This window comes from Tenebrio molitor, chromosome 5, assembly GCF_963966145.1.
Source record: "Tenebrio molitor chromosome 5, icTenMoli1.1, whole genome shotgun sequence".
Taxonomy (NCBI): domain Eukaryota; kingdom Metazoa; phylum Arthropoda; class Insecta; order Coleoptera; family Tenebrionidae; genus Tenebrio; species Tenebrio molitor.
Window position 1 is genome coordinate 22,625,450 of NC_091050.1, and position 10,406 is coordinate 22,635,855.

Here is a 10,406-nt window from a genome sequence, read left to right on the forward strand (position 1 = left end):
CCAAGAGTTGCATGGTGAAGATTTTGCAAATCGAGTGGCTTTTTGCGAACAGGAAGGTCATCATTTTGAACATCTAATGTAAAATAAAATAAATTAAAAATCAACTATTTGTTTATTTTATCTGAATTCGATTAACAAACAATTTTTAAGTCCGCCCCTGAAATAAAGACTACCCTCGGCTCGTCAGAGATACCTTTTGTAATTTATGGTTGGTTGTAATACTTTACAGCGGGCATTGTGAACGCAAATTTGTTGTGGACAGAAGTTACAGCAATAAATCCCTTATACTTTGCCGACAAAAATCACAAAATCTCAATTCATTTAAAATCAAAGGTTCCTATCAAATTTTAAATTTCGGGAATACATTCTCCATAATATTCTAAATGTAATTATTAAAAAAAAAATAATTGGATTTCTGAATTTTTTCACTTTATAGCGTCCCGACGCTGTTTAGAAACTTAATTCAAAAAAATAAAATTACCATGGTGTAGTACTTTAATTGAAGATTGTTACCTGTAAGTTTAATTTTTTTTTTAACAACTAGAAATAGGTTAAATCTCCAAAATGCCATACGATGGTCCACCCTGTATAATGTTTAAGTTATCTTCCTTCCAATGTAAGGGAACGTGTCCAACCAGTCCAGGTAGAAGTCTTATGGGTAGGAAGAAAACGGTAACACTGGAAGCGTGATTGACACTTTTTGAGTTGTACAGTTGCGGCCGTTGACAACTCAGACACTTTGACAACGCTAAACTTTTAGCTTTGTAAATGGTCTTGAAAGTGACATTTCTCAAAATGTCACTCAAACATTATGGACATTAATTTCTCTCGCAATGGCTCTTATACTCACACCGTCCTTCGGTCTAACACATTTTTGCAAATCAGATAATTGCGGCATTTCAAAAGTTGTCAAATACTGACACTGACTTTATAATCCTTGATGAAAATCCTGTTTACGCTAATCAAATTTCGGAATTTATACAGAGTGTTTAAATCTTTCCTGTCTGAGATTTCAACGGCCGCAACTGTACCTGCTTAAAAACTCCGTCATCTACCCGCCAAGCTGTAGGAAGACTTCCTTATAGGTCGCTCTCATCTCATCCAATTTGGCTCTTCATCAAACTTATGTTAGGAAAGAACATTTATCGAAGCAATCGAAGTAGGTACAACATAAATTGAAGCAATAGTTTCCAACACTTTTATAAATAGTTATTTACACTACGTGAGAGGAAGGTAAAGCTTTTGTCCACGCGAATTGCATGTTCGGCCACGACGCGCAGCGGAGTGGTCGATACAATTCAAGTGAACAAAAGCGGCCTTACTCTCGAGTGCTGTATTTTATTTTGTTCGATACTAGACAAAACTCCTTAGAAAATTAGTCTATAACTTTATATTCAAAATTTTAAATAAAATTAAAATAAAATAAATAAATCACATTTTCGGAGAGATCTGTTGCTATGGAAAAAAATAAAATACAAAATAAACAAAGTTTTGCAAAGTCAATAAAGTGATTGCGTACACCACCACGTTGTGTAAATGGATGACGAAGAATTCTGTGTTCCTGATGACGTCCTGGAAGAGGCAAGTGCCGCGAAGTACTATGGCGGACAAAAAATTTTGAACGATCCAATTTTGGCATATCAAAAAATGTCATTGTAAGCTCCCCTTTACTGTTATTATGACGTTTATAAATTAAATCGAAAAATTGACGGTTTGAAGTAAACGTCTATCAAGTTTATAATAATAATTTAGTGATACAATGCCAGCCGAATCTGAATTTACTAAAGCCAAAATAGTAACCCTTCACCAGAGGGGTATGTCGTATGGGCAAATTTCGACGAATTTAGGGTTATCGAAGGGCACTATCCATGCCATTATGCGGAAGTGGCAACACACTGGGACGGTGGTTCGGCGTCCAGGTTCTGGAAGAAGGCGGGTGTCGTCCGTGGAACAGAACGAGGCACCCTCGAACTATCACCGAAATCTGTGCCTGTCCATGAGGAATAGATTGCTCTTGGTTGTACAACAAAATGGAGCAATGATCAAATATTGACTTCTTCAGTTTTATTTGTAAAGTTTTTTTATTTTAAACTTTTAATTTTAAGTTTAATAAATAAATGTTATAATTTGTTAGTATAGTTGACCATAAAGCCAGTTTTACATTTATATGTCAAAGGAATAACAAGTCGTTCAAAATTTTTTGTCCGCCATAGTACCAAATGGTGCCTACGAAATCAAAATTACGATACCAGAAAGAATTGGAAATATTTACACAATGGCAGACCGAGATCAAGGGAAAAGACGAAAGCAGCATCAGCCCGGTTGTGATATTCAATCTTGAAGAGTATGTTATGATTTAAATCGCCGCGCGTTTTTAAATCTTCGCGATTTTTCTAGAATGTTCTAGAAACCATCGCGACGGAAACGTACTCGGACTTCCGCCGAAAAATCTGCGCATAGAGGGGGTGGAAGCTATAAATCGGGGGAACCAGAGACGGAACGGGACTTTCACGACCTTTTGCCGGTGGTGTTGTCAGTGCCTGGGGAGAGTCAAGGGGACAGTGATCGAGTGAATTTGCAGGGCCGACGAGACGACGTAGTGGAGTTCACGAGGGCCTTTGGAGACGATTCGTCTAAGTACCACCGCCCAAATCGCCAAGCGGATCAAGGACTTCACTACGGAAGATTCCAAACCGAACGCTTTTGCGGATCAGGATCTCGTCGAGTCCTGTCAGTTCAGGTCGTCCCCGGACTCACCGGAAGGTGCCGGATCTACCCACCAGCAAGTCCGGAGCAGTGGTGACACCCCATTTTTTACAGGCCGTAGCTTCTCAAAGTTTGCGGTTGTATTTTGTCACTCCGTCGAACTAATTGAGCGTTTGTATTTAACTATAGTCAAATTTCCATTGTCACTCATTATTTCGACGGGTGAATAGTTCTATCAAATTAATTTAATTTGTATATCGCGTTTAGGATTTATAATATGTTCGACTGTTAAAGTTGCAGTTTTGTCATAAGGCGCGTGACTTCAATAATCGTACTAACTTAAGAAAAAATTTCCTTATCAAGTACGTCGGGTTTTTATATTCACGAACGATTATCAATCCGTGAACGACCTCGCCAGGAATTGTGTATCGCGCTCACCGAACATTTTTTTGCGCGTGGTTCTTCACCGGTTCGTACCGAAGAAAAACAACTTAACTTCAATTTTTTTTTTGGAGCGACGGAAGACTTGGAGGACCTCTCTGCTTATCGGGCGGCGTAGCCGAATAGCGACGTTACGTAGGATCAGTCGGCCTTCCTCCTTCGCTAAAGAAGGGAATTTTTTTTACTGTTTCGCCGGTACTCGTTCGTTGAATATCTGGGACCCGGAGGACCCTCCGAAGAGTTAGGGTTATTTAAATTTGTACACGCCATTAGGCTAGTCAGGCTTCGTTGTTTATCTTTTTCATTATATCATTATTTTCATTGTTCGACATCTGAATAAACGATTAGTTGGAAGATTGTGTATCATTTCCCGTACTCCGGGCTGTTCTCACCAATTTTTCAGCTTCGGTCGGCGTTTCTCGTGGTTCGCATTGTAAACCGAGTCGAAGCCACGACTTGTTCGTTATACCCCTGAACATTCCGGATTTGTAACCGGTAACAGGGTTGCCCAGTTTCGGTAATAGTTATTTATGGTATAAGTGGGTTATTTAAGATATTACCCACGAGAGGTATTTGTAACCTACGAGGGCTTGCCCGAGTAGGTTATTACCTCGAGTGGGTAGTACTTAATAACCCACGTATGCCATACAACGTTTTATCCAATATTCCAAAATTTTTAGATAATGACATTATTGATGAAATTCTGCTCCCGATGGGTTATGAACGTTAATAACCCACGGTGCTAATGGCAACGTGGGTTATGTATGTTATAACCCACGGTGCAAATGGCAACGTGGGTTAAAACAACAGACTAGTTATAGCCCAGTTTACTCAATTAAAACTAACTAGTAAAACACGATATTACTATTGAATGTTGGATAAAGTAATTTATAACGTAACAGTACCTATACTGTTTGTATTTGAAAACGTTGATATCTCCAGGTATCCAGGTAAGAGGTTTTTTAGTAAGCTATTAGTTGTTTTAATATTATAAATGGTACAGGTTCAACAGTCTCACCTCCTTTTTGAAAACAAAATGTAGAAACTATCAGCCGAAAAAAGCTACAACTTTTTCAAGAAACGATGTTTGCAAGTTTTTACTGAAAGCGGCGGACCAAGAGTGGATCCTTCAGAAAGTTGTACTGATGATGGGCATATTCGGTGGCTGTCGTGATGAAATATGTAAAGTGATGAATTGTTATACAGTGAGTTTTTTTTAAGACTGACCATAGGGTTCTACAAGCTACTTTTTTCAACCCCCTGTTAACTTTTGTCCTCATGAAAATATTCAACCCAGTTTTGTAGTAAAGTTGTGGGATATGATAATGTATTGAAACAATTTTAATTTAATAACCAGAATCAAGTAATAAGTTAGCAAAAAGACATTTTTTGAATTCCGTTTGCTCCAATTTTAAATTTTCAGTAGGCTGAAATTTCACCTGACATTTGTAATTTTGATATGTAATTGATTGTGTGATTGCTTAACTGGCTCTGGAGGCCATTTTGAACATTTCATTTAATTTTTATTAAAGTAAAGAAACTTGTTATAACATAAATAATGAGTCTGTCGTTATTAAATGTAAAATATTAATGTTCACACTATTTTTTGCAAATAACATTTTATTCGTAAATTGTCTATTACAATCATTTAGGTAGGTATTACAAAATGAAGTAAATGAATAGATAATACTATTGTTTAATCTAAAAACAGCGCTAGGTTTTGTAATTTTCACAAAAATAAAAGTTAACAGGGGGTTGAAAAATTAGCATGTAAAACCCTCTGGCCAGTCTTAAAAAAACGCACTGTATACGTTATTCACGTTGAATTGAACCTTTCAAGGTCAAATAATTTTACAAATAGTGACATGCAGGTAAATACCGTTCACGTTACATGTCACTATGTATTTACAAAACATACTTAATTACAAAGCCAAAAAATAAAATTATTTGACCTTGAAATGTTCAACTCAACGTGAATAACGTTTAGTTATTATTGGTATGTAATTATTTTCAATATACAAATTCTTTTTCATAAAATCGAATTTCAATTATGCGTGAGCGAAAGTGCGTGAGCGAAAGTACGTGAGCGAAAGTGCGTGCGAAAGAGAATGAGCGAAAGCGAAACCTTCACCCACTGGTAACCATGGATACAGACCCACTTTCTAGGGAGGTATTGAACAAAAGTATTTAGCAGGTAATTTAATGTACCTAGATACTGGCCGAGGACCAGTGCAGTGAATGTGTTCATGTTGAAATATAAATAAGTAGTCGACATACTCAACAACAATAGTATATTATGTACCGAGGGAGTGAAGTGGATGATTTTTACCCGAAGTGCAGTTTGTTGACCGAGGGCGTAGCCCGAGGGTTTTACAAAGCACTGAGATTAAAAATCATTCACTCCCGAGGTCCATATACTATTTTTTGCACGACTCACCGATTTTAATAGAAAAAAGCCGAAAATTTGTAAATTATCACTAACTGTCAAGGTAAATTGAAGTGTCATGTTGACAGTTAAAATTAATTTTTAACCTTTCGGGTTTTTTCAATTAAAATTTTTGAATCGTGCAAATAATAGTATCTGCACCTCGGGAATGCATGATTGTTACCGTCGTTGCTTTGTAGGACCCTTGGGCTTCGCCTTCGGGCTACAAACTGCACCTCGAGTGAAAAAAAAAAATTAATTCGAAATAAATATGTACGGTCGGTGGACAAATAAAACTGGGACACTTAAAATTTAATCTATGTAAATCAGACCATTGAATTGTCAATATATTTGTCAGTGTCTATATAATATGTCATACCAAAGTTAACCTATTTGTGATAAAGCCGTAATTAAACCATGCAAATTTGTAAATTTTGACTTATGTGATTGTCATTTTTGTCCCAATTTTATTTGTCCATCGATTGTACCATAAAAGGTTGAATAGGCTATGGTTTTTTGCCCAAGGGGAAAAAAGATGACTAAAAGCTTGAGTTGGCTGCGGTTTTTTGCCCAAGGGGAAAAAAGAGCCACTTCACTCCATACAATCAGGGAGTAAAGTTGCTCATTATATACAGGCGTGCAAAACATATTTATTTTGTAGTAAATATTCGTTGTTAGCCAGACTATCGAGATTTTGTAAATTTTGTTAAATTATTATTGTTGGAACTTCGTCCAACCACTTTTGGAACACTCCCTCTGTCGAAGGGGTGGGGACATCAACCCTCGACGACAGATCGACTCAAGACTCGAGACAAGACTCGTTTCAATACAAACACTTTCTTGTAGGTATTTTACATTATTCAATAAATTGTTAGTGTTACCCAATATACGACTATCAATTTTGGTCCTTCGACACAAGAGAACAAGTATTCACTAATTACATTTGTCTAATATTTAAAGAAGTTTGAAAAAGATGTAATGATCAAATATTCTGTATTTAGTATTAATTACTCAACGAGAGTGTTATTGATTCTTACCTATAAGGATGACGCAGTGTATATACGAGTACATCCACTTGGATCACCCACTAGTGCCGTGCGATCAACAATTATTTACTTAGATCAAAGAAGCTTTTGAGATTTTGGACGTACAGGGCTATTCACATAAGAGTACGAGCTGTACTAGCCTAACATGCAACCCAAATTAAATTTACATTACAAAAACCATGGTGCCAGTAGTGTAATGTGGGTTGCATGCATGTTAGGGTCGTACTCTTATGTGAATAACGCATGGAGGTAGTATTGATAGTTAATACATACTACCTCCATGGAATAACGCTGTATAAAGGTGTTTTTTTTAAATTTGGCGTCGAAGTAGGCGTTGGAGAGTCGATTGAGATCGCACTCCGCAACCTGTATAGTGCGTTCACAATCGACAGTTCAACGCCTACTTCGACGCCAAATTTAAAAAAACACCCGTTATATCTGTAAATCTATTTGAGGTTCAGAAGTTCAAATTTCAAATGCTCTGTATTTTTGGTTGCATACAGCTTTTTCAGTTTAAATTTGGAAATTTGAAACTCGGCCAAACAGGCAACAGCGCTGTATGTCCATTATCCGTTATTGAAAACACCACCACGAAAGTAAGATTCAATGATGAATCTTTTATGTTCTGAAGTAAGAACCATTTTTGCGTTAATATCTGATTAATAGTGACAGTTGTTTGACGTTTATTAAATGAGTTAGCAAAGATACGAAAAATTTGACACTGTCAAAGTCTTAGTGGTCCCTTATCTAAATCTTGCACGATAGAATACAATACTTTCTTTGCAATCTAAGTATTAATTTTATTTTTCGTTATCGAAATTGATGTATTTTCTACTTCCTTTCAATAAAAAGCTAATTAAGACTCGTCAATTTTAACATTTGAATATAATTATTAATTATGCATGTCAACGAGTGGCGCCGCCTGGCGGGACGCGCTTGTATAATTGTATTGCGAATTTAAACCTGTTTTATGGAAAATATCGAGCTTATATAATTTTCAGTTATATTAGTTATATTAAGCATAACAGACCAGACATTATTATTTTAAATAAGTAAACAATAAAAGCAAGCATATCTTTTAGATATAGTTGTTCCAAATTCACATAATACGGGGGCATTATAAATGATTGTAGTGATTGTACCATCGTAGTAGGCGTTGGCGAGCGTTGGTGACTAAATTGAATGTGCCGCAAGCTTGAAAACATGAGTGAGACTAGCATCGCCGATAGGTGGCGCTACTGGCGGTAGTGGAAATCTGTCTACTAGTTTGTCTAACGTTGCGAAGCAGGCGGCACATCCAAAATTTGTGTGGGTTTTCAATGCCAACTACGATGGTACAATCATTTATAATGACCCTGTATAACACAGACATATAACACAAAAATGAACAAATATTTAGAGCTCTCCGTTGCTATGAGAAATCTTTGGTGTTTAGAAAAAAATTTGATTTTACCACTTATAATTTCAGCAACGGGAATAGTACGGCAATCTCTTTTTAAAAATTTAAAAATTCTGGATTTAGGGAACACATTGGTAATTGAAATTCAAAAAGGTATATTATTATACTCATGTCATAAGTTTTTAACGCGCGTGCACGTTGAGTGTCGCGGATCTCTCGTGCTCCGTATGTAATCAAATATTATACGATAATGAAGAATCAATTCAGTGCAGTGGTGTCTGTGACATTAGTATACACTCGAAGTGTTCCGGACTCAAGAAGTCCGAACAAAAAATACTGTAGGAGGGCTCCAAATTACTTTGGTTCTGCGATCACTGCCAGATCGTAGGGACAAACGTAAGTTCCCTCCTTATGGGCCTGTTTCACCAACGCCAGTTAAAGTTAACTATAGGTTAAAATGCTTCGTTACTTTAGTTACCGATTGTTATGACAATGTTTTCGTATATGTTAATCTGTAATTAAATTTAACTCATGTTGGTGAAACCGGCCCTAAGTCGTAAGGTACTGTATCTTAAGTCGATTAAATCAGCGCTGCTTAATTGCCAAGATCAACTAATCAAGCAAAGTCTAATGGTTGAAACGCGAAATGCAACCATAGCGTCATTGAAGAGTGAATTGTCCGTAGTAAAAACGACTCTGTCCAGTACAAGATCAGCGGAGGACGCCGTGATAACTTCTTTGGTTGAAACAACAAAAAAGTCGACAAATCTCATTTTCTCGTCGTTTTTCAAACAAAACAAACCCGATGGATTAATCCCAGAAGTTTCCGGAAAACCAGAAAATGCCCTAAACCATAAATACACGTGTCCTATGTTAAGTAATGAAGATTTAGATGAAGACTACACCCCTTACTGCAATGCGACTCCAACTCATGATGTCAAGCATATCAACCACGATGACCCCAAATGGGAGACTGTAAAGTCGCGCCGTCGAAATGATCTGAATAGAAATATTCAAGATACCAACAACGAAAAGCCCACAGTTCTCTATGGTGCTGGAAAATTCAAATAAAACAATTGCTTGATAAAAAAAAGAATATTTTATTCATAAAATAGAAATTTTGCCAAAACGCCTGGAAATAGGCATACACAATATTAATAAAAGTGGCCCTAAAATAAAATTTTACATTAATATCTAGTATCAGAAATGGTAGCTGCCATTTAAAAAAACGAAGACATTTTTGATTATCAACTTTGAAAAATTGCAGTAGGCACATGAAACCTAAAAAAATATCACTAATGGCGTAAAAGTTCAGCCAAACCTTTAACAATTCAATTAAAAAAAAAACAATTATTTATTTCCAATGGTTCAGGATTTATAAATTTTTTAATGAAGCCCTGTAACCCAGTTTTTTTTTTGTAAAAAAATGACATAGGTCAAAAACGATGACAGATAAGTGTTGACAAAAGGATGTTCTAAACTCAAAATTTAACGTAGAATCAAAATTTAAAATCAAAGTGGGGCTTTTCCATTTAAAAAAAGAAAGATGGCGTCGATTTCCGGTATTTCCGGAAGAGTCGCCATTTTGAAATTATTTTATTTAAACTTGGAGCAGTCCATTATAGTCCGCTACCAATTTTTATATTAATACGATTTTGGGAAATCAGAAAGATTCTAACGAACGGGCTATATGAATCAGCCTGTATTTTATCACATTATTTAAAGTTAACGTTAAAATCCTAAACGAACATCACGATCAATGTTTTGTTACTAAGTGATAAAATGATGTACCTAAGTGCAAATCCTTGTAAAGATGTAAATCTTTATGACCTTTATAACTTGTCGTTTAGATGACTGTTATGACCAGAAGTTCGCCTTTTTTGAGTCAATACCAACAAAGTCGAGAAAGAATTTAACCAAGTTTTGATACGAGTTTTAAGTAAAACAACATGCAGAATATATGGGATTTGTTAGTTAAGCGGCTGTAGAACTTTACACAGAAATAAAACTTTTACAATTAGTACTTAAGTAAAACCGATACTTACAGCTGTTATATTGCGGGTAGTTGTCAGCACAAGTTGTGTTGTTCATGATGCGTTGACAAATCTGAAAAGAGAAATAAATTATTGAATTCGTCTTTGAAATGTATGCTTCACTAATAATTCTACATTTTTCGTAGTAGATAAAATATTTGAAGTTTCCATTAAAATGCGTGAGTTCTCTTAAAAGTCCATGTCAGCGCTTTAGAATTCAAGTCCTGGAAAGCTCTTCGTAATTTACACTTGAAAGTGAAAGAGGGTCATACAACTTGTAATGATCAATAATAAGCGGGCTTGTTCGTTTTAAACGACCACACTTCTTTTTTGATACAAATTTACATTTTCATGTA

At 36.0% G+C, this 10,406-nt stretch overlaps 1 protein-coding gene across 2 annotated transcripts in view; it reads right to left on the minus strand.

Annotated features, from left to right (window-relative positions):
- LOC138131061 (PDF receptor-like) overlaps positions 1–10,145 on the minus strand; it is a 36,131-nt gene extending 25,986 nt beyond the window's left edge. For both annotated transcript variants that reach the window (XM_069047814.1, XM_069047813.1), the window contains exon 1: positions 10,063–10,145. In XM_069047814.1, coding sequence (XP_068903915.1) covers positions 10,063–10,108 — 46 coding nt within the window. In that variant the 5' untranslated portion in view covers positions 10,109–10,145. The remainder of the gene's footprint in view (positions 1–10,062) is intronic.
- Positions 10,146–10,406: the final 261 nt, after the last annotated feature.